The 26197-nt window shown below is 38.0% G+C and overlaps 1 protein-coding gene across 1 annotated transcript in view; it reads left to right on the top strand.

Annotated features, from left to right (window-relative positions):
* The first annotated feature begins 3618 nt into the window (after window positions 1-3618).
* Window positions 3619-26197, top strand: part of LOC127435716 (putative mediator of RNA polymerase II transcription subunit 30) — a 40723-nt gene continuing 18144 nt past the window's right edge. Inside the window, exon 1 of the mRNA XM_051689333.1 lies at window positions 3619-3830. Within this exon, the coding sequence (XP_051545293.1) occupies window positions 3765-3830 (66 nt within the window). The 5' untranslated portion in view covers window positions 3619-3764. The remainder of the gene's footprint in view (window positions 3831-26197) is intronic.

Below are 26197 nucleotides of genomic sequence, written 5' to 3'. Positions count from 1 at the left end.
CTACCTTTATATGATGTTTATCTTCAAGTTTTTTATTTTCAAGTTTTATCTTAATACATTTTTTTCTAAATGATTTAGTGAGAGTTTTGTGCTTGGTAGTTTGGGGAACAAACACAGTCTCTATATGATATCTAGGTGATACAGTTTCTGTGTGTTGTAGTTTATGTGACCTGTGTGATGTCTCAAGGAAGTTAGCAGACGTTTGGACTAGCCAGTTTGTCTGCTTCCCGTGTTGGGCCACAGTTAGTCAAATACTATCACTATTATGACTATGAGCCAAATTACTAGAGAGGAGAGTGGCACCTTCCCTGGAGGGATGGAGACCATCTCTCTTTAGCAGGTCAGGTCTACCCCAAAAACTCTTCCAGTTGTCTATAAGTGCTATTTCCCCACAAAAAACTAAGGAAACATGTTTGGAGGTGGGGGTAGTTACAGAAGCATGGTGATGATGTGGGAATCTTCAAGGACAAGAAACATAGCAGATTACAGTTATGTGTAACAGTAACATGACTTCTTAATGTTGAATGTTTAATATGTGTGAATAGTTTTCCCCTTTTCTGTGAATCAGTATTAAAGACTAATCTTTTTTGAAGATTCACACAAGTTTCAATTCAGAAATAAAATATGTTTTATGACTTTGACTTTGTTCGCCCAGTAGTCCATCTTTCTGTGATGAAAAGCAGTGGGTGCTGAGCATGGTACATTACCACTTGCACGTTCATTCAGTTCAGCGCAGAAAAGACCAGTTGGCAGAGGCATCCGTGGCGATTGTAAATGAGATTGTGCCTCCCCCCACAAGATGCCGCCTTGTCGCCCATGCCTAAATCCGCCCCTGCCTATGATTGGCTCAGCCGAGGAATGGAGAGTGCAAGAGGCCCACAACTCTCTTCACCTTGGAGAGAGATGCACAGAGAATATTTTCTCCTGCAAGAGTTATTCTATCTCTTGGTCCCAGCTTTTGAGCAGAGTTCAGAGTTGTTGTGCTAAAGTGAGTAGTATAACAATAATCTTGTCATATTTGCAGTTGTGTACTGTTTATACTTGTGTTGAAATACTTAACAGTTGTATGTGTATTTTCTACACTAGTTTTATTAAACCAGGTTTACTTTATGTAACCCATTTAAGTTGTTTATGTTGTGGGATTCTTTAGTAGGAAGGTGGACACCATTTACTTTGAAATAATCTGTTTTCTCCTGTTTATTTATAGAGAGGGAGTTAGGGAAGTGATTGTGTTTTCTTGTCTCATTTTTGATAGGTAAGCTATTTTCTAAACCCTCTAGGAAGAAAGTCTTTTGTTTGTTATTTTGGCCGGTTCCACCCTGAAATCTATGTCTGTTTATCCCACTGTTTCTTTAATAAATTGTTATATTTTTGCCATATCACGTGTTGATGTAATTTGTGGTTGCTCTGGGACCTGGAGACAGGATCACTCTTGTGCTCTCTCCAAAACATTTGTTACCCACCTTCCCATACCCCTAGACCAGGGGTGTCAAACTCGGTTCCTGGAGGGCCACAGTCCAGCAAAGTTTAGCTCCAACCCTAATTAAACACACCCGAAGCAGCTAATCAAGGTCTTCAGGAGTGCTTGAAGATTACAAGGAGGTATTTTGGAGCAGGGCTGGAACTAAACTCTGCAGGGCTGCGACCCTCCAGGAACTGAGTTTGACACCCCTGCCCTAGACCAAAGGAAGTTGTGCCATAACAACATGGACACCAGAAAGCTGTTTATTGTGAGAAAGCTGTTCAAGACTCGAAATTGCCGTACATGTTTACATACACTGTGTTATCATCTTTCTCTTTATTCATGTATACATGCGGCTCAGTCAGTATGCAGTTTTCTACACAGAAGCGTAATTTCCCCACAACGCTTGTGTAAATAACAAACATGGCATCTGAGGAAGACTTTGCTATTCTATTCTCTGTTGCTTCACTTTATTTCCAGATATTCCAGAGTTGTTGCTTTTTTTTTTCTACTTAACTTTCAAATTGCTGCAATAGTGCGGTTTGCCTCTTACATCAAACTCCGGGATTCCCCCGATGTACTTGAGTGCATATACGCGAACATGAGGGACAGTCTATATTTTACATTGGTGTGTATAAATGGTTATAGCTTATAGTGTGTGTGCTCTTCCATTTTCCCACTGTACTCCCAGAAATGCTGAATTATTTCCGCTGTGTTGACTTGTTGTTGGGTGCCATCCTATGATGTTAGTTATCATGTCTGTTCAACACACACGTGCAGTAGTTTTCAGTTTCAGATGCCACTGTAAAAATTTAGTATTCACAGTCAGCCATGATTACTTTAATCAATGAGTAAAAGTGTCAAGTAACAGGACGGTTACTGAGATTAAGTGAGTAGTATTCGGCTGGTCATGTGATTCTAAAATGGCAGCCCCCATGTGTGGACCCTCTCCATGTAGAATAAAACAGCTTTTATAAGGTTACTGACATGACTGGAGTCTTCAATTTTATGTGAGTGGACATGATTTCCTACATATATTGCAAAATTACAATTTATGTCTTTAGGAGTTAAACTTTTTTATTGAAGGAAAAAATACTGAGTGCATTTTTAACAAGATGTGGGTGTGTAAATAATGACAATTACATTTTGAGGGGGGGGTTGAAATATCCTTTCTAATGATTTAACCCACACAAAATATACAAATGGTCAAAGTAAAAAAGGATATATTTAATGAGATAAGGATATAATCATTGCATAAAGCTAAATCTAAAAAACAAGTTGCAAGTTAGCACATGCATTTTCACAGAGTGAGCTGTGGTGCTAATGTGGGCACCACAATTCAAACACAAGTTTGAATCTGGCTAAATAAATAAATGAATGAATTTATAAATAAATACAATTTTAGTATTACATTTGATTGATTTAATGTGACCTGAATTGATTTGAACAAAAAAAGATAAACTGCTCGTTTGTTGACTTTAAAAAGCTCTTTTTCCTGTTAAGAGCAAATTTGTCCTAATGTGGCACTCCAGTAATATAAACATGACTCACCTGACAGAAATATGAATGAAATCAGTAATAAGGAGACTGAAGAGTGTCTAAAATAATACTGACCACTTGAAAACAGGATAGATCTATCTATCTATCTATCTATCTATCTATCTATCTATCTATCTATCTATCTATCTATCTATCTCTGTCTGTCTGTCTGTCTAAAGTGGGTGTGTATTGTCAAACATGTTCTGAAGGTCATATAAGCTTTACTTTCTAATCACAATGATTTGTTGAGAATGCCTTTCCAATTCTTTATAATATGATTCTTATTCACTAAACATTATTATTCAATAAACAAACACAAACTCTTCATGCAGGATCTCTAATGGATATTACACCACAGTCTAAAACAAAATGTGTCTGTCCCCATACTCCCATAAAGTGAGCTACAGTGGCATATTTTAAAAAATATGAATATTATAACTTCCTGTTTAGATAGAGGGGGCGAAATAGCGGTCATTGTGTGGAGACGCAGTGCAGCGGTTAGTGCACCGATGAGTTTCGTAGCGCTGAGGGATCCAGAGGCGGAACATTTACACGGATAACATATAGTGCAACTTTTAACACGGGTGACAATAGTCAGCTCTACCACAGGCAAGAGCTCAGACTTCTCACATCAATGCGACCTGCTGTTTGACGAGAAGCATCAAGTTGAAGGAGGTTTTTTAAGAGTTGAGAGAAGTTGCGAGAAACTTAAACATAACATGATATTAGGACCGCTGGTCACGATCACGAACAGTAAAATAAAATGGGATATGTTTCTTTCAAAACTTTATGTAAAGGCACTGCACTACTCTTCTTTGTCATTCTTCAGGTAAGCCAGTTCTTTATTTTGCATAAACTGGAATGAGACTGATGACTTAGGTCACCAGATTATTAAAGTCTCAAACCGGGACACCTGGTTTGATGCAACAAATTGCATTTAGTTTTTTATGTAGTACTGCTCTGAAGAAGCTATTTGACATAACAGATACTCACATATTTCCCCACAAGACAAAATAGTAACTGAATTTACACAAATTATCCTGTTCAAAAGTTTACATTCCCTTGGTTCTTAATATGATGGATGTGTTGCTTTCTCGATGATCAGTGACTGTTTGTGTAATAATTGTTCATGAGTCGCTGCCCAGCCAACATTTCCATTTGGCCCCCATGTGGGTTTTTGATGGGCTGTCACTTGGGCCCTGCATGGGCAGCCCTGCATGGGGCCCAAACAGGACCCTCAGTAAAACAATATTGGGCAGCCTAACTGGGGCCCACAACCTTAACCAAGCTGGGGCCCACATTCAGCCCATCAAAGTGCCCAGTCTTACCCCATGCCCAGACGGCGCCCACATAACCCACTTAAATCCCATGTGGGGCCCACTTGGACATGTTGGCTGGGTGCTTTGTGCAGAACAGTGAAGCTGTCTACTTTTCTTAAGAAAAACCCCCCAACTACTGTACATTCTTTGGTTTCCCAGCATCTTCTGCACATTTTAGTTATTCAGTGGCTATATGAGATCCAGCTTTTCACTTTTAGGACAAATGAGGGACTAATATACAACTATTACAAAAGGTGCAAACTTTCACTGATGCTCAAGAAGGGAACACAAGAAGAACCAAGGGGGTGCAAACTTTTGAACAGGATGATTTGTGTAAATTTGAGTAAATGTTTTGTTGTGTAGCTTCTGAAAGGTAGTGATATACTATGATCTTTTATCTCTTATATGTGTATACATTCTGAAAGGGGTGTGAAAACTTATAAAACAAAAGGGGCATGCAAATGTCTGCACTTAACTGTATATATAGTTTGATTTTATTTTATATTTTGTTTTTCAAGATTTAACAACATTAGCTTATTTTAAATGTACAAATTCCATGCAGCCTATTCTATCCATATGATGTCATATTGCATGCGTAAATATGAAATGTCATGTCAGGTCAGTTACACATTTTAACACAAATTTCACAACACTGGAACCTAAAATTCAAAACACAATCCCATATCTCAATGTTTAACTGCTTGTACTAGGTAAAAAGTGCAGTGTAGCTGTCTAAATGTGACATTGTCTGATTTATCTCCATGGTCATGGGGAAATTAACATTCACAGTGACAGCAAAACACATAGTTTACATGTTCATGTGTTGCATGAAGAAATGGATCGGCTTCTTTCAGCTCATTGTTGATAACTCATTTTTTTGAGCGCAAGTGCCAAGCGCATGGCATCATCGCCATGGTAACCAGATACATTTCAGCTGATTTGGTGAAAGACTAGAATATAAGTATGGTCAAATCAACGTGCGACGCATCGAAATTGCTTCTCTTCTCTGCAAACGATACCAGAGACAATACCGAGAAGGACAATAAGGATATTTAATTTAGGAAGAAGAAAATCCTACCAGCTGCAACTGGTACATAATTAAATTTTTTAAAGAATTGTCGGGACACCGGGACACACCTCTTAAAACCGAGACTATCCCAGGTAAACTGGGACCTCTGGTCACCCTATTGAAGACAGACAAGGCTAATGTGATCACACTTGTTGCTGTGTCAGTGTGTCCTGGACTGAAGATATGTCTAGAAGCATCCTTTCATCCTCATGGATTTGTCATAATTATATATTGGTTTATGCCCAAGGCAGACAATATTTGTTAAAGAGATTAATTGTTGTTATTGCAAAAACTCTCAGAAAAGTGAAGTCAGTTCTGAGAAAAGGTCTAGTATCATTTGTCGACACATACACAACTGTGTTTGATATTTTTCTATGAAATGCAATAACATTCATACATATTTAATTGTGATTTAAGAGTCAAAATATTTTTTTACATCCACTGTATATTAACAAAAGCTGACAAATTGTATGTCAGTGTCTTTGGGATTTCCTGTAGCTTCACTCTAACGAGATTACCTGAAGTCAATAACACATGCTCAATGGAGTGAGTGAAAATAAATTATATTAAGTAAAACCAAAATATATGAAAATTAATTTCTATTCATAACACCGGCAGCACAAGCAAAAACCAAAACTCAATGTGCTATACTAATGTAGGAGAAGCATCTCAAATCTCAATTCCAAACCACTGTCCGCAGATTTAGGTCCCAGTTGTAGAGTTAAGAAAACCCTTAGTTATAATTGTAAGTGTATTGTCAAGTGAAAAGAGAAGATGGACAACAGGAAATTTGTCCATCATGACATCTCACTGCATTTAAATTCAGAAACAGCTGTAGACACTACTGCACACTGTGTATGATGTTATGTACAAGTCGTGCCCCAACTGTTCCCTTTTGTATTTGAAAAAACTATTCTGTAAGGGTGCTTACACACTAGCACTTTTGGTGCGCACACGGGGTCGAATGACGTCAATGTTTGGTTCGTTTGGATAATGTGAACGCTGTGTTCCGAACTTGGGCGCGTATCTGCGAACCGGACCTGAGTCCACTTGAAAAAGTGGTCTGGGGTACTGTTCATTTGAACTCTGGTATGGTTTGCTGCTGATATGAACACAATTGGACCAAATCACGGAAATGAACCGATTGACGCTTGACATATAATTTGCATCTTTGCTGGTCTACGATTGCAATTATTGTGGTATAATGCATTTTGCATACCTGCTTGTGTCCAAATAAATCACATTCAGAGAGCAGCTTACGTTCTTCACATATCTTGCAACTCTCTTGCAAATAATATGATTTTAACAGAGACCAGCGGGGGTAGCGGGATGGGGAGGAAATGAACTCGGGTTCGGTCCAAGCAATCAAACCAAGTGTGAAAGCACCCTAAGTCATCCTCTGATGAAGAAAAAAACTTTTTTTAGTTACCTTTAGTCCGGGTGGGGGCATCAGAAGTTTCTGGGGGGGCTCAAGGCAAATCTAGGGTGCAATGCCCCCCCAGCCCCCCTTTAGACTCGACCATGTTTGTAACTCTGTATCGGTTTTAATTGTTTTTTGTATCATAGTTTTGTCCAGTATTATAACTTTGTAACACAGCCAGATTATTTTTAATAATTAATCTTTACTCTATTTAGTTTGTATTTTGTATTGTCAATTTTTTAAATTTTTATTTAATGTAATTTATGGTAGCCTATATATATTTTTTATGAATTCCTAATTGTTGTTCTTATGTGGTTCAGGAGGACAATATCCTCTTGCCAGAGCATCGTTGTAAATATAATCTTGCTCTTAAGTGACTTGCCTGGTTAAATAAACGTTAAGGTTAAGATAATCACAAAAAATCTTAAAAGAAAAAATAAATAAGTTACACCTCATACGGTAATATTATATACTCCAAGGCAATCCAAATGTTTATAGACCAATGACCATGATTTGAAATCCTCTTCACATTTTAATGACCACATCCATTTAGAAAATAATTTTGGACATGGCAGACCTGATTGCAAAGCAATAAGGAGAAATTAGATCAAACACATGCAATTGTATGTTGATTCCCTCTGGTGTTTATGTATGCATAACTGCAGGATGCAGAGTCAAAGGGAAAAAAAAGTCAAGTAAGAGATGAATTTGCATAAAATAACGTAGAGTTTGATTGGATGCACAGACTTTGATGTCAACAGCATAAGATATAGGAAGCATTTTGTCCTGCATTTCAAAAGTTGATAAGCCTATTTATGTCTATATTTGATTATATGTTTAGCTAGATTTTAGTATTTGCATTTAGCATTGTTTTTTTTCTCCTGTCCTCGACAATGTCAGAACATACCCACAAACTTTGTTTAGTTTCTGTATTGCCACGTATATCTCAGTCTTGTGTCACACCCTGCCTCCTTGTCTCCTCATTATTAGTTTATTGGTTTCACCTGTCCCTGGTTAACCTGTTTCATAATTTCCCTTATACAGTATATGAGGTGCTATAACTCAATTTAAATAATTAAATGAAAACAATGATACTTTAATCACAGATGAGTTAAGTTTACTTGTAACTTGTTAAAGTTACCTAATAAAATTAAGTTCCATTTACTTAAGCCAAATAAGTATGTTTACTAAGCATGCAAACAGATCTGAGTAAACGACAGAATTTTAATTTTTTGTGACGAGACAGGAGAGGAATGAGGATCTAAATGCAGCCTTTTTAATAAAATAAAGGTAAACCAGGTAACTCAGAACATAATGAAACAAAACACAGGGAACAAAGCACAGCATAATACAGATGAAGACTGACAAAGGAAACAAGGAAAAACAAGGGCTTAAATACACAGGGGCAAACAAGGGAACAAGGAACACCTGAGGAAACAGTCAGGGGAAAACCAATCACAAAATGAAACTACAAAGGAAACAGGAACAGGGCACTTAACCAGAATTTCAACATAAAAGTCAAGACAAAAACAGGGAATATGTGACAGAGCCCCCCTTTTAAGGAACGGATTCCAGACACTCCAAAAAACAAAACAAAAACAAATTGTCCATGGGGTGTGGGAGAAACAGGTAGTTCAAGGGGGCACAAGGGGCAAGTGGAGCAGAGGAACTAGGCAAAGTGATGGAGGCTTGAAACCAAGGCAGAGCTGGAAGGATGGAGAGCCAGGGAGACGCTGCAGGCTCGGAGGACCAAGTAGAGATCAGATTATGCGGGCGGCCAGGATAACAGGGAGACCAGAGCAGATCAGGCGGATGGCCAGGAGACCAGGGAGACCAGAGCAGATCAGGCGGACGGCCAGGAGACCAAGTATACCAGAGCAGATCAGGCGGACAGCCAGGAGACCAAGGAGACCAGAGCAGATCAGGCGGACGGCCAGGCGACCAAGGAGATGACCTCAAGGTGGGGACTGGGTCAGGGGTCCTGGGAGGCGGCCGCAGGGCCGAGACAGGGTCAGGAGGCCTGGGAGGCGGAGACGCAGGGCCAAGAAGCCACTGGAGAAATAGTCTCTGGGGGAGGAGCCGCTGGGGAAATAGTCTATGGGGGCAGAGCCACTGGGGAAATAGTCTATGGGGAAGTCAAGCCGTGGAAGTTGGAACCGTGGGAGGCTTGAGACAAAGAGTCCTGGATGAATGGGAAATTACCTCCATGGTCGCGAACATGGGAAGAGACACGGGAATGACCTTCGTGGTTGTGAACATGGGATGAGACTCGGGAACGACCTCCGTAGTCGTGGGCATGGACAGAGACTTGGAAACGACCTCCATGGTCGTGTACATGGGAAGAGACTTGGGAATGACCTCTGTGGTCGTGTACATGGGCAGAGACTCGGAAACGACCTCCGTGGTCGTGAACATGGGATGAGACTCGGGAACGACCTCCGTAGTCGTGGGCATGGACAGAGACTAGGAAACGACCTCCGTGGCCGTGAACATGGGCAGAGACTCAGGAATGACCTCCGTGGTCGTGGGCATGGGCAGAGACTCGGAAACGACTTCCATGGTCGTGGGCATGGGCAGAGACTCGGGAACAACCTCTGTGGTCATGGGCATGGGAGGAGACTCGGAAACGACCTCCGTGGTCATGTACATTGGTAGAGACTTGAGAATGGAGACTTCTCTTCTCTTCCTCCTCCTCTGGATGGCCGAAGTTGGCAACGCTGGCTCTGGGACAGGCGAGGCTGGCGACACTGGCACTGGGACGGACGAGGCTGGCAACTCATTGACCATGGCAGGTGTGGGCGCAGACAATTTTTGAGGTGGGGTCTTCTTGGACCTATGCACCGACATCAGTGGCAGATCATACAACTTTTGAGACAGGGGCCGTGAAAGACTTCGAGACAGGGCCGTGGACGCAGGTTTTGGCCTGGGGTTCCTTCCATAATCCACTGTATAAGGGGAACCGCTAAGTTCCAGAGCCTGCAATTGCGTGATCCTCAACTGGACGGTCCCCTTGATGAAGGAGCAGAATCCTGACGGCTGCTAGATCCATTTCTGGGTCAGTCTTTCTGTGACGAGACAGCAGAGGATTGAGGATCTAAATGAAGCCTTTTTAATAAAATAAAGGTAAACCAGGTAATTCAGAACATAATGAAACAAAACACAGGGAACAAAGCACAGAAAATTGAGATAAAGACTGAGAAAGGAAACAAGGAAAAACAAGGGCTTAAATACATCGACAGCATGTGTGTCAAAATGTAAAAATAAATAAATAAATAAATAAAAATACATAAATAATTGATATATATATATATATATATATATATATATATATATATATATATACACATTACTGTGCAAAAGTTTTAGGCACTTGTGAAAAATGTTGCATTTCGAGGATGTCTTCAAAAGTAATGACATAAATAGTTTTCATTTATCACTTAATGTCATACAAAGTCCAGTAAACATAAAAAAAGCTAAATCAATATTTCGGTGTGACCACCTTTGCCTTTAAAACAGCACCAATTCTCCTAGGTACACCTGGACACAGTTTTTCTTGGTTGTTGGCAGATAGGATGTTCCAAGCTTCACCACAGTTCTTCTATCTATTTAGGCTGTCTCAATTGCTTCTGTCTCTTTATGTAATCTCAGACTGACACGATGTTCAGTGTGGGGCTTTGTGGGGGTCATGACATCTGTTGCAGGGCTCCCTGTTCTTCTATTCTAATCTTTTCTATTTGCAAAAGTAATGTTTGTGAGTCTAACGTTGACACACTAAAGTTGAAGATATAAATAACCATCTTAAGACAAATGCTTTTGTGAAACATCTTATGTGCTTAAGACTTTTGCACAGTACTGTATATATATACAGTATATATATATATATATATATATATTAATTTCGACTTGTCCCTCTGGGTTACAGTGAGGCACTTACAATTGAAGTGAATGGGGCCAATCCGAAAATATTAAAATACTCACTGTTAAAAGTATAGCCACAGGACACAAACAATACAGGACTCCAGACTGTGACTAAAATAGTCGCAAATGTGACCAAAAATAATTGACTGCTACAATAATTTAAAATCTAAATTGTGTCCCTCTTTTGAACCTGGTCTTTTTCATGAATCACCCGAAAAGAACCGAGGGTTTGAACTCAGGAGCTCAGATTAGCAGTTTGAATCGGATTCACTTTCTCAGCGAATCAGCCATCAGTGAGCTCACAACTGTGAGTGCAGACATTTCAAAATAAGAGTCCCATGTGTATTTCGGGCTTCTATATAATTAAAAGTCCCGTATTGTGTACCATTTTTTTTTATTCTGGTAATTATTGATTGGGATTGGAGTAGCGCAATAAACTGCATCTGGGATTTCATTCAATTTGCACTCTTATAGTCTCTGTGTCTGGGCCATCTGGTAAAAGAAAAGAAAGACTTAGGCAATATTTAAAACAATTTAAATTATATATTTTATAAATTATAAATTATACTCAAACCAGCCCATCTGGCACTAACAATCATCCATGAGATTATCTAATCACCAATCGTGTGGCAGCAGTGCAGTGTATAAAATATGCAGATACGGATCAGGAGCTTCAGTTAATGTTCACATCAACCATCAGAATGGGGAAAAATGTGATCTCTGTGATTTGGACCATGGCATGATTGTTGGTGCCAGATGGGCTGGTTTGAGTATTTCTGTAACTGCTGATCTCCTGGGATTTTCACGCACAACAGTCTCTACAATTTACTCCGAATGATGCCAAAAACAAAAAACATAAAGTGAGCGGCAGTTCTGTTGATGGAAACACCTTGTTGATTAGAGAGGTCAACAGAGAATGACCAGAATGGTTCGAACTCTGACAGAGTCTACAGTAACTCAGAAAACCGCTCCTTACAATTGTGGTGAGAAGAATATAATCTCTGAATGCTATTCTGAAATGCGGGTTGGCACTGTTTTGGCGGCACGAGGGGGACCTACACAATATTAGGCATGTGGGTGTATGTGTATGTGTCCTTGTTACAGTGTAACTACACAAGTAATTACTGATTATTACTAATTAACAACATGTACTTATTATAGGTTTAGGGTTATGGTAAGGGTTTGGTTTAGAGTTAGTTGCTTGTAAATATGCATAATTGACTGTTTCTACTATAGTAAATACATGTAATATGTATAACAAGGACATACGCCACGCGGCGATCACTACACCGGGAAAGGAGAGGTGATATATGAGATCAAGCTTTTGACACTTAGGACAATTGAGGGACTTGTACACAACTATTACACAAGGTGCAAACATTCATTGATGCTTAAAAAGGCAACACACTGCTATATGCATACTATATTTAATTATCTGTAATGTAGATTCTGAAGAGCAGTACTAAATATTTGTATATATTATGAAAGGGATGTGAACATTTATGAGACAAAAGGGAATGTAAACTTATCTTCTCAACTATATATACTGTTTATTAAACCTCCGGTTAATGGGTTATCAGCTGTCTTCCTTTTCTTCTGCTTTCTATCTTGTTTCTGAACAGCAATCTAAATTGAGCAACTCTATGATTTGGCGACTGAAAACAGCCATTTAGCCCCTTAATGTTTCAGTTTAGGAGCCAATGGCTCCTTAGTCATTTTTTTTAGTCTGGAGCCCTGCAATATGTGTGTTAACATGATTTTAGTGTGATAAAATCACTTACAAACTTTTCTGTGTGAAGTTATAGCGAATAAGATTTTTAAAACTCCGTCGCCATGGCGATGTAACGCTGTAAATTCCGTAAAAACTTAGATTTTACACTGCTTAAGAGCTAAAATAATTCAGAATGTTTAACAGAAAAAATTGTGTTTTTATAAAATTATAAGCTTCACATTTTTCTCTTTAAACCCTCCAAAAGTTGGCCCCATCCACTTCTATTATAAGTGCCTTGATTAACCTACATTTTTGCTTTTTTTTTAAGAAAAGGAGGTATTAGTTGTTTTTAAAGTTTGTGGTAATCAACATTATGCCACAAATGCTGTCGATTAAGCTTAACTTTCATTGAACCTGTAATATTCCTTTTATAGCCTTATCTCCTGAGATTCAAACAATAACCTCTTGAAAAAGAACAGCAAAGTGGCCTTGTGTCAGAATGAAAGAACAATTAAACAGAGTTTGAGTTGAACCTCAGACTCAGGCCAGACTGTCTGAGGGTCATTGTGGTGGAAAACCCAACCTTAAGAAATTTACATCATTCTTTTCCTGTTATTCTCACCACTCAATTGCTTCGCCACCCCTTTCCCCCACCAAACAGGAAGTTGCCCTGCTTTAAGACTTGTAGTGCTGGCCAATGGTTTTAGCACAGCTGCAACAGTATGCTTTGAAGGGTCAGAAAAGTAATTACTAAGAATACCAAAATTCAGCATTTGAGTTGATGTTTTTGCTTTTCACTTGATATTTTAGCTCCCAATAGATCGGTGGTTTTCAACAAGGAGCCCAGGTCCCCCTAGGGGGGCTCAGCAAACATTCAAGGGTGACACAAGATGGCTTAAAATGATTTAAATAAGTTGTTTTAGAATAAATAAAAAAGTTGTCTTTGTTACTCAAAACTAACAAATATTGTCTTGGGCAGTGGGTCATTATTTAATTGTTTTTCACCCTATGTTTATTGAATTATTGAGATCACGTATGGGACAATGAAGTGAATTTCATGCACTTGAAGGGTTTGGCTTTTGCAGCCTTGAACCACCCCATCCCCCACCAGGCAAATCATTTGATCACAGTATTTTTGTTTCCTCTTTTGAGGGAAATGGTACATACAGTACATGGACTCTATGATGGACAGAAATTTATTTGTACCTTATCTATCCCTAAAGGGTACATATTAGTACCTTAAGGTGTAACTTTGACCCAGTGAGGGTAAAACCACATAAGCTGTACCCTATGTGATCACAAATGGACCCCGACTGTACACTTTTTTCTGACAGTGTAGTGATTTGATGCTTATTGTGACTAAATTCAGGAAGAAAATGTATTCTTTGAGGACTGAAGACATACAATATGTGAAATGTTTTTGGTGCCTATTTGTTGACATGAGAACTGCATTTGAAAAATACATAATTTGCTCCTGTTGCTTTTCATGATATCATTTTAATGTAGTCCTGTGTTATTCAGTAATCCATTGTGTGTTTGGCTTGATAAGTAAGACATACTGTATACTGTTCATACTGCTTTGCATGGTTGACGCATTTAAACATCATGAACACAGGGAAATGTGGCTGTGGTTATAAATGAGCTTTCACAGAACAGGCAAATGTGACTCTTGACCATCTTGATCATGTAATTGATCATATTATATTTGCATCCATGTATATGAATTTGTTGCAGCACCGACAGCCATCATATGCATATAGTATATGTAATGAATGTACTTCATGATTGCACAAGTACCTTTGAGAAAATCTTAATTTTTCTGTTTTCCAATGAGTCATATTTTGGTTGCACTTTATTTTACAGTATGTGTACTTTCAGTATACTTACATTGTACTTACCCAAGAAATCACTGAGTAGTATTAGGTAACTACATGTACTAATATGGGTTAAGGTTAGGGTTAGGTTTATGATAAATACCTAGTAATTACTATAGTTGTTGTAATTATATAGTACTGTAAATTAAAGTGCTACCTATTTTTTTCCTCACCAAAAAAACTTACAGAAATGAATAGTACCTTTGAAAAATATGTTGACAATCATGTGCACTGGCATGAGATAAAGACACCAGTCATATCAGTAGCTGAAGCCACACACAGAAATTGTGCCATGGACCATCAGGCCAAGATGTCGAGCCTGAAAGGTTGGTAGGGACCAACGCTAAGTGTTAAATGATGGTCTGTTATATGCAGAGAAGGCTACAAACGTGATTTACACAAAACTATTTTACCAAATAAAGCATACAGTTCTAATTTAAAATTTTGTTACACCATACTACAGCAACACACTCAAAAATTATTTTAGAATGTATGAATTTCAATTTCATAACAAAATTCCATCAAACTGAATTAAGTAATCTTCAAAAAATAAAATATAAAAAACCCAAAATATTATAATAATAAAGTTTTATTATTAATTTAATTATGTTAAAAATTACACAATTCAATTAATGGAATTTTGTTATAAAAATTGAAATGCGTAAATCTTAAAAATAGGCTAAATAATGTTTTATCTGTATGTAAGTTGCACATTTTAAGAAATATCCTTAATTGACAATCGTTGACGATAATGAATTAACATCGACTAAACGTTATCGATAATATACTGTAAGTGGTGAACAGCATGACATTTTATTTATACAAAGATTTATTTTTGATGACCAACCCTCCTAATGCAAACTTGAAAACATCAACATTGCATCGGAGAAACATTCCTTACTATAGAAGGAAACGTGAAAGCCAACATAAATTAAATTTACATTTATTCATTTAGCAGATGCTTTTATCCAAAGCAACTTACAAATGAGAAATACATCAAAATCGAATCATCCTAAGGATGAGGAAAGTGAGAGCCAGTGTTGAAAGAAGGAATTTTTTTGTATAAAGAGAGAAGACAATTAGTGCATTAGTAGGATTGAGTCAAGTGTTCACAGAAGAGACGCGTCTTTAAATGTGGCAAGAGAATAGGCTGTTTGGTTGGAATTGGGAAGGTCGTTCCACTAGTGAGGAACAGATGAAGTGAAAGTCTGGGAAAGTGATTTTGTGTCTTTTTGAGAAGGTACCACTAGGCTCATCTGCCGATCGCAGGCTTCTGAAGGGCAAATGGAGTTGTAGAATTAAGTGCAGGGGGTGCCAATGGCTATTCTATATGCAGGCATCAGTGTCTTGAACTTGAACCATTGGCAGCCAGGTTTGATTTTACATGCAGGAAGTCCTGCCGGAAGAGCATTGCAGTAGTCCAGTCTCAATATAACAAGAGCCTGCTGTGTTGTGAGAGGAGTTGTGTAGCATGCTCAGATAGGAAGGGACTTATCTTCCTAATGTTCTACAGTACAAATCTGCAAGATCTTTGCATCTTTGTGATGTGGTCCGCAAAGTTTCACTGATCGTTGAACACTACTCAAAGATTTCTCGCTGTAATCGTTGATGAGTCAAGCTGCACGGTGAAGTAAGAAGCTCTATCTTTGCTTGATTAAGCTGGAGATGTTCTTTCATCCAACACAAGATGTCTACCAGGCAAGCTGAGATCAAATCAGCTACCGTAGGATTGTCTGAATGAGAGGTAAAGTTGCGTGTCGTCGGCATACCAATGATAGGAAAAGCCATGTGGCTGACAGATCCCAGTGACGTCAAAATAACCCATAATTAGTGCTGTCGGGCCATAAATTTGTATTTGATTTTTTTTATCGTGATTAATCGAATATTTTTTTTGTAGTTAATCGCAATTAATTGCAGATTTTGAAAGTGCTGAAATTTGACACTATATATACTTCTTTTCCTGTCAAAATGCATTTATTTCCATTTTAGGAAAGAAAACAAAACAATATGTAACAATATAATGCTTTATTAACATTTTCCATACAAAGCCTTCCACAGTTCCCAAAGTCTGGGAGTTTGAATAATTGAATGTACTAGTCTCCCGTTTTGGTGATAGTTGGCATGCTTCTGTGGTAATTAAAATGCACCTTACATTGGCTGAAAAATACTTGCTTTTTATCACAAGTCCCATCTGGGCTTGTTTTGTACATCAAATAGCGCTAATAGCTCCTTTCCCCATAATTTGATCTCTGACACTGAATTACTGCTGTGTGCGTCAGTGTAATGACTCCGGGCGGACACATTACAAAGGTTCCGCCCCTCCAAACAAGTGTTTATGCTGGTTTATGTTGTATTAAGTGTAAATGTGGTAATCGTGATTATGAAAAATGAACGCGTTAAAAATGTTTAATTAATCGCATGCGTTAACACGTTAATTCTGACAACTCTACACATAATGTGTAGTGCATACTTGCAACACAGATTATACAAATGTCCGGTTTGCAGCTTATTCACATTACCCAGCACTAAAACATCACTAACAACTAGGGATGCTCAGATTTGTGGTCTCATAATTTGGCAGATTATGTCAACCGATCGCCCATTTTGCAAAAGACGCGTGGCTTCATTAAGACTTCAACATCACTATTATGTCATTACATGTGTGTGGGAAACACTAGCTGAATTTTGTAAGACAACAAACTTGATTTTGCTGTTAAGAGCAATATAGTGTGAGAGGTGTGGTGAATATGAAAAACACGTGGACAGTATATGGCATTTCACACACAACACAGGAAAGCCGTGCAGTCTTTATTTTTGTCCGTAGCGGTGGTAGGCATTGAAGATCCATCACAGAAGAGTGTGTGTGTTCCACTCATTAAAGCTCCAACGGAAACCAGTAAAAGCAGAACTTATATTACCAACATCCAATACAATGAAAAGGCAGGGAACGCTGGTAAGAATAAAATAATTCAGTATAAATTATTTAGGTACTATAATATGATGCAATAAATATTTTTCAAAAATAAATACTATATAAATAAAATAATAATGAAGAACAATAGTTCAATGAAATAGTGACAATGAATAAATAACCATATCTGTCACATCATTAAGTTTAAAAAGCCTCATAATTTTTAAGGCTATGTAGAGAATAATTTGTGTAAGTCGACTTGTTTTTAAAGCCTATTAAAAACTTTCATTTTAAAAATGAATATTTTAGTTTGTTTATTTGATTATCAATTAACCAACCTAATAGCTATGCTATTACCAACAGGATAATTCAGTTAACAGTGACAGTGAGCAGAAAGCGTATATATAAATAATCGGGATCGGTATCGGCCAATCAGATAACAAGAAAATTGGTAATTGTATCGGCTGTAAAAATCCTGAGTGGAGCATGCCTACAAACAACAGTCAAAACAGGCAGAACAGTCTGTGTTTGCTAGACGTAAATCCTTTTTTTATCAGAAGGACTCAGAACAGCACAGCATAAAGGGAATAACACTTTATTGAAGAACATAAAATAATAATGAAGAAAAGTCTCTTTGGCGTAAGCCCCTGTCTGACGGTTTGGGTAAATTTTTGTTTAACCGTAAAATCCTGTTGGGGAAGACGGCAGGGGCGAGGAGCCTACCCCCCTCAGACGGAGACTTGCTGGTTGTGGTGGTGAGGTGGCGGTTGCCACTTTGACACCTGAAGGCAGCAGAGTGGTTGGCTACCAGCGGACCTTTAAAGCAAGAGGTGAACAGTGATTGGTTAAAGGAAATTATGAATGATCCAATGACGTGTACCGCACGAGTCTCCCTGACAGAACTACCGCTTACGCTTCCATTTCTTATTGAAAGCTGCGTGTATGACGATTGTAGATATAACACTTCAATATGAAAATAAAAGCCAAATCCCAGGCATTTTAGGGAATCTAGAAATCCCGACCGGATGCTTTTTAAGATCCAAAATTTTTTTACATACAGGTTTTGAGAAGTAGAAATAATTTAAATAGGTTTTAGGCCTCTCAAGACACTTCTGAAGTTACTTTGTATTTAGTGGATGTTTACATACAAAATAAGTTATCTTAGAATTGATTAATTGCAGTGACAGGATCATTCAGCTCTGACTCAAGGAGACTGTGGAACTTACATGCAAACCACATTCTGTGTAGAGTCCTGCACAATTAGGCTACAATTTCCACAAAATTTGGGGTACGTTTTAATTGGAGACATATTGTTTTGCTCAGAAGGTGATGTGCACTAATTTCATTTAAAGGAGATACAGGGGCCAAATTTGCAGTTCACTCAGATTTTTGCACTACAGTATGTATTAGCTGCTAAATGGCAAGATAATTGCTTTGTCCTAACCTTTAAAGTTTACATGGAATGCAATGCAGCCTTTGGGTAGTGTTTGCTTTCCTATCAGTGAGAGCACATTTGTAGACACTGGAATGATAATTAGTCATTGCTGGCAGCTGTAATGACTGTTATTTAAGTCACTAGTCTTTTTTTTTTTTTAACAGTAAAACAAATATCAATGTTTAGTCTGTCAAACATATCATGTTAATGAAACCTTTAACATGCAACACAGGAGTGCCAGTGGTACAAGAACATATACGTCCATCTGACGCTACAAAGACCAGCAATTGAAAATAGTGCAGTCGGAATGGGTGAATATTAAGAGCACTTAAGTCAACTTAAAAGAGACTGACAACTCGATTTCAAAATGAATAGCTGTAAACTAGGCATGTCAACTGTCATAAAATATATAATAATGATATATAAAATATATTGAATATTGATCGGCATGTTATTTTATTGATATATTTTTGAGGCAGTGATATATTAACATTAGCCGACATTTAAATTAGAAGCATAATTTGCGTGCTTTCCAATTCACTCAGTTTGGCTTTTGTTTAATAGTCTGGTGTAATAGCGTTGGGAGACCACAAGGGGGTGATGTAACATTTACTGAAGCAGGTTGCAAGGTACAGGTATCACAACACAAAGACCGGTATTTTATCGCTCCTTGCCCAGGATGCATACTCACAAAAGTTTTGAAGGTTTTTGTACTTCTTCAGGTACTTTGCAGGTTAGTGTATGAAACTGGTGTAACTGCGCAAACGGAATTAGATTAGAAATTATTATGCAATTTCTCTGTATGTAGCTTTGAAGGGGTTTCATTCAAGCAATCAAACTACAAAAGGACATACTTGTAACTAAAAATACATTGTGTAGGCTATATGAAAGATGCATATACACAATATATCATCCAGTGATGGCTAGAGTAAATAATCTTTGTCTTTTAAAATAGTATGGGTCAAATTTAATGGAAAACTTACACTCCGTGAGCAGCCTCCAGATATGGCCAGCCTGCACTGTTTATGTACAGTATAGAGTATATACATACTTTATATCGATAAACATCGGGAAAATCTTCCGATTATCGATGTGTGAAAAAGGCATTGATCCCAAGCCTACTGTAAACTGTAGGTTTGTGATAGGCTTATGATGAACATATAAACAAACAATATTATGTTGACTTAAGCCAATTTTGTAATGTTTTTGTAATCCACTGTTGAATTTTCATTATTTATTTAATGTATTTTTTTGATAAATTCATCAAGTAAAAGAAAAACAAATAAAAATGTGTTGTAAAGCCAAATTAAAATTATAATAATAGGAAGCCTACATACAGATGGTACTCATCTAGAATGGCATTTTTACCCCTGCACTTGCTGTGGGTATTATGCATTTACAGCTCTAAGCGTCTAAGTGACACTATAACCACATCATTTCAATACCAAGAAGAGCAGTATTTTTTACATTAATTTATCAATAGTGTTTCATAAAAACAAAAAAACAAAACAAAACAAAACAAAACAAATCAAAACAAAACAAACCTTCACAAGGACGCCCTAGCATTGGGCTTGTTTGTTTAACTTTATTCATTCACATTTCTGTGCCTAGTTGTCTATCTGTTAGCATGATTGACAAGTGTGTAGCTAGCATATTGAATTTCATCATGACTGATATGGTGGATAATGTTTGCACGGAGAGGGAGAGAAGGAAATCGGGACCTATCAAAAGTGTCTTTTGATGTCTGGGAAGATGAGGCAAGATGATTTGTATTGTAATATGACTTCTGCGATGCTCAGTGTGTGCCGCAGACACCCGCTGTAGAGCAGCGTTTGCTAACCCATAGCTGACAGAAGCGCTGAATGTAAACTATATTTCAAAGTCTGCAGGTTTCAAAGCATTTTGTAAGTGCCAATTTGACAACTATTATGAAAAATATCTCAACTCTGTTGGTCCATACAATGTAAATTGTGGCCAGAACTTTGAAGGTCCAAAAAGCACATAAATGAAGAATAAAAGTATCCGTACGACTCCACTGGTTAAATCCATTTCTTCAGAAGTGATATGATAGGTGTGGGTGAGAAACAGATCAATATTTAAGTCCTTTTTTTATCAGTCTCCACTTTCACTTCCAAATTCTTCTTTTTTGGTTTCTGACAATTCACATTCTCCATGCATTTTGCCACCTACTGGGAAGGGAGGAGAACTGATTTTTTGTTTTAGAATATCTTCAAATATTTACATGGTAGAAATACACTGTCTGGCCAAAAAAAAAAAAAGAAAAAAAAAGAAAAGAATCACCGTTTGGATTTAAATAAACAGATACTTACGAGCCATTGATTGGATCATTATTGCAGTGATAAATATGTTTTAGCTGGCCAATTCTTCTAACGCTAACTGATGCAGTGTGTCGCTTCTCATTTTTTAAACAACCATGTCGGAAGACGTATCCCATGGTCATGTAAAAGATGTTACTGCATTTCAGAAGGGGCAAATTATTGGCCTGCATCAAGCAAAGAAAACAACTAAGGAGATTGCTGAAATCACTGGAATTGGGTTAAGAACTGTCCAATGCATTATTAAAACCAGGAAGGATAGTGGTGAACTGTCAGCTTCGCGGAAGAATTTTTGTCGGAAATAAATCTTGAATGATCGTGATCAGAGATCACTTAAACGCTTGGGGAAGTCACATCGTAAAAAATCGACAGTAGAACTCATGGCGGTCAGTGTTTCCCCTAAGATTTTTTTCAGCAGCGGTGCTGTTGTACAGAGGTGTCAAACTCAATTTCAGCCTGGGCCACATCAGGGTTTATTTGTGCCCTTAACGGACCGGTTGAAAATGTGGCACCAGCACCTGCTTTGGTTGCACTCATGCAGTTACCAATAATATTGCCTATTTTGTTAATTGAAATGCACATTTGACAGTATAGCATTGATTTTGAGGTTGGGATGCAGATGAAAATTATGATATTAACAACAATATCATCTGTGGGAAAACATTAACACCTCATTTTTATAAATTTAAATATTCTGACAGTGTGACTAAGTTGGGTCTTCTTTACAGATTCCTTTCATCAGGCACCTACTAATTAAACTACAGTCATCTTTTGGAATTTCTGAAGGCAAACAGAACAACTTACGTTTTCCTACACAAAAGGAATGTTTTCTTACACAAAAGGAAAACTGATAGCTTAGTCCATAACAACTATGAAAATGTAACATAGTTCTTTCATTATATCCATAGTTTTAACAATGATATTTGTAATAAGACTATGGTAACCGTAGTTAAATCCATGCATGGCTCCTCACTACAATGGTTAGTAACTATGGTCTCTATATAGAGAACTATGGCATTTTTGTAATGAAAAACAGCAGCCTAAATACATTTAGAAACCTATTCTGCCACAACTACCATAGTTAATACAGTTAGTGTTACTGCAGTAAATCCATGGTAAATGTTTGTAAGTGTTGTGATCTGAAAATTGAAAAGCCTTCTAATTTATGTTTTCTCCTGTTTTCTTTGTCAGTGTCATTTATAACGTGGGGGCTGTTTGTTTTAAACTAGCTTCATCACCGAGACATAAGAGTTTTGCAGCAGACAATTCTGTTATCCCATCAATGCATTTTATCTTCCCTGACAGCACGGGCATATTCCAGGACGACAATGCCAAGATTTATCAGGCTCAAATTGTAAAAGAGTGGTTCAGGGAGCATGAGGAATCATTTTCACACATGAATTGGCCACCACAGAGTCCTGAACTTAACCCCATTGGAAGTCTTTGGGATGTGCTGGAGAAGACTTTACGGAGTGGTTCGTCTCTCCCGTCATCAATACAAGATCTCGGCCAAAAATGAATGCAGCTCTGGATGGAAATAAATGTTGTGATGTTGCATAAGTTTGTCAAACAATGCCACGACGAATGCGTTATGTAATCACAGCTAAAGCGGTTCAACGAAATATTAGAGTATGTGACTTCTTTTTTTGGCCAGGCAGTGTATTTGGTTGTACAAGTACTTAACAGACAAATGTACCTCTTTTGTGACAAAAAAATTGGTGGTGTTGCTTATTTGGTACCTGAGATTTACCCCAAAATGTGAAAAATGTTACAACTGACCCAGGTCTCCCCCAACTCCTGACACACATTAAGAAATGACAATCACTGTAACATTTTTATCATCAAACAGTAGTCAAATATTAAAGCTGGAGTCTTGATCATTTCGCATTAGCAAGATACAGTAGGCCTGCCGGTACTGGCACACTTCGAGCAATGCTTTTACCTCAGTGTGGCATGGGCCACACGCAGCTGCCGTGTGTGCATTTGTGTTGTGTGTCTGTTTGTTAAATTAAAATATTACTTTTACTGTTCAGCTGGTTCCTGCCTCCTCCTTTCCCTCTCCCGCAGACAGACACATGACCATGCCCCCCCATGCCACACTCAGTTTACCTTCAGAATTTTATCTAGGATGCATTTCTTTTTCTCTCCAAAACTCCATGTGGCAACACATATGCAGTAAATCCAAATGTATATGGAACAAAATCACAATGTTTGTTAATGTTTTTGTCACAGGTGCAGTTTCACGGAGATTAAGACTCATGGCTTATGTGTGATGCTGTGAGTTTATCAGAAATATGCAAAAGGAAATTAAGGGGGAAATAGCTAGATAATGCTTGTCACTTCGGTTAGGACAAAAACTCTGGAACATGGAAGTCATAGAAGAGCTACCTTTAATCTTGCGACGCTTTAGCGCATTGAGCTTGCTTCAGTGGTCCTGGAATGCTGTATTGACAAGTCAGCATCCGGAACTATCAATGTTGTGAAATAAAATAGTATATTAGGTTAAAATATAAAATTACTGTCTGGGTGAAGCTGTCAGTGATGACAGGGGTAGTTAACCAGAAGAACTCTAAGCAATAAAATAATTAACTACTCCATAGCATAGTCAAATATTTTCCTCTAAGCTGATTTTTATCAAGCTTCAAAAGAAACCAAAAATGTTTTCCATAGTACTGAAACCACATGCTATGCAAATAACATATGGAAAAACAAATTCTTTGTTTGCATCAAAGTTTATGTGTAACAGTTTGTGAGTACTTTATATGACAAGTTATGACAGCATGCATTGAGGACAAAAAAATGTTGAAATATTGAAAGAATAAAATACAATGATGTCCTTCGTTATACCTTTTCAAAATAGTATATGAGGGTACTGCAGGTGCCTCCTTTTTTAGTTTTTCTTTGCCAAAGAACTAAAAAAATATTCTTCTCTGACACAGTGAGTGGAATTTTCTCACAGTGTCAGTCCTCCTTGTCACATTAATGTTTCTTTTTCTCCCATACATTTTACAACAAAACAGTGACCAACATTTGAAATTAGTTGTATATGCCAATGTCTGATTCATTTCACTCGAATGCTGACATACATCACCATATTAGGTATATACAGTGGAACCATTTTCTTAAACAAAGTGAGAAAAATGCATTGATTATCAACTCATTCTCACTCTCAAGATGTCAAATACTTCCACATGTGCAAGAGCCTGCGTGTCACTATATAGATACCAAAAGAACCCCTTAGTGTCTTTTGTGATGCGGCCGGTAAGCCCATGGCTTTCAACCAGAAATCTTTGATGTCAATAGATCCATGGTACTCAATCGGCAGCCCGTGGGCTGCATCTGGCCCACAAACCATCTTTTTGTGGCCTGCGAGACTAGTCGACTAAACGGTTCTGATGCTCCTAGTTTCCCTCATTATTACACTGTTCGGCATTTTTACACATTTGCGTTTAGCTTTATATAATTACAAAGGCTATGTTTAAATTACTGGAAAGGTTTTCTCCCCAATTTGGAATGCCCAATTCCCAGTGCGCTCTAAGTCCTCGTGGTGGTGTAGTGAAACCTCAGTCTGGGTGGTGGAGGACGAATCTCAGTTGCCTCCGCGTCTGAGACAGTCAATCCGCGCATCTTATCACGTGGCTTGTTAAGCGCGTTACCGCGGAGACGTAGCAAGTATGGAGGCTTCATGCTATTCTCCGCGGCATCCACACACAACTCACCACGTGCCCCACGAGAGCGAGAACCATATTATAGTGACCACGAGGAGGTTAACCCAACGTGACTCTACCCACCATAGCAACCGGGCCAATTGGTTGCTTCGGAAGCCTGACTGGAGTCACTCAGCACGTCCTGGATTCGAACTTGCGACTCCAAGTGTGGTAGTCAGCGTCTTTTGCTTGCTGAGCTACCCAGGCCCCAAATTACTGTAATGTTAATGTTACACATTTTAAATATAATTAATAATACAAATATTATTAAAAAAAGAGGATATCTGGAGCAGATGCATACAAAGATTCTTCCCCCTCTCACTATCAGCGCACAGAAAAATGTCCTCTTGCAGGACCAGCAAAGTAGCTATAGAGATCACTTTGGTGGTGGTGTGGGAAGCGGATTTCTGAAACGTTGGTTTGCAAGTCACTATGGATATTTTCAAATTTGGTCTTTGAAACTGTGCATGCTAGCAAGTTATTTTTCCGCCAAGCTGGCTTTTTCAAGCGCATAATAATCGCCTCTGGTGAGACAGGTCCCGTCTTTCACCGGACTTGCTGACATGTACATTTTCTTCATCAAAAATTTATTGTTTTAGGCTAGGTATACACATTTTTTTTACCCTGCTAATCAAGAAGGCTATTTTCAAAGGTGTGCCGACTGCTTAACTGGTTAAACCCTTTTATTATGTGTGCACATCATGTTTAGAACAATACATTAGGTTTATTGTACATTTCTCACAGGTCTGTTTTTACAGTCCTAGCCATCATAACTGTTGGTGGTTAACGTTCTTAACCGAACTGTCATATTAGATCATAGGCTAATGCACGTCATGAAATACGTGCAACTTTTCAGCATTTTTTTCACTCTGCGAACAAAAATGATTACCTGTGAACAAAAATGTCCTGACTGTTTTAATATGTTAAGTTACTTTTACTTGGTGATTTCTGTTTAGAACATGCTATTAGGGTTGCTCTTTTGCACTATTTATTCAATTGTTTTCAATAATTATGCCTGTATTCGCTAACGTTGAGTCATAAAATGCATGTCATGTTCTATATTTAATGTAGCCTATGATGATAATGCAAGTCATGCATGTCGCAGATGAATGCCCCTTTTTCAGCTGAATTTAGCATCGGATTTGGCTGTTGGATGTATTTAAATGGGTTGCATAAAAACACAATGTTTTTTTTTTGTGTTTTCTGACTCCAAAATGTTCATTTAAACATCAGTGAAATCCCTAATTTACGGTAATTCTCAGTATTGATAAACTGCTGAACCGTTAAATAGGAAAAGAAACGGCAAATGGATAAGAATAATGAATTAAACTACAATTCCGTGAATATAAATCTGATTATAAGCCATATTATAAAACTGAGTGCGGGGTCAGTCTGCATGCACGTGTTGATAACAGTTAGTGCGTGCTCTCAGTCACTTTAAACATGCATGCGCTGAGTCTCTCTTCTACACCAGCTTGTCACTGCCATGGTGCAAA

The sequence above is a fragment of the Myxocyprinus asiaticus genome, chromosome 46 (assembly GCF_019703515.2).
Source record: "Myxocyprinus asiaticus isolate MX2 ecotype Aquarium Trade chromosome 46, UBuf_Myxa_2, whole genome shotgun sequence".
Classification (NCBI taxonomy): domain Eukaryota; kingdom Metazoa; phylum Chordata; class Actinopteri; order Cypriniformes; family Catostomidae; genus Myxocyprinus; species Myxocyprinus asiaticus.
This window is presented reverse-complemented; position numbering and strand designations above follow the sequence as displayed.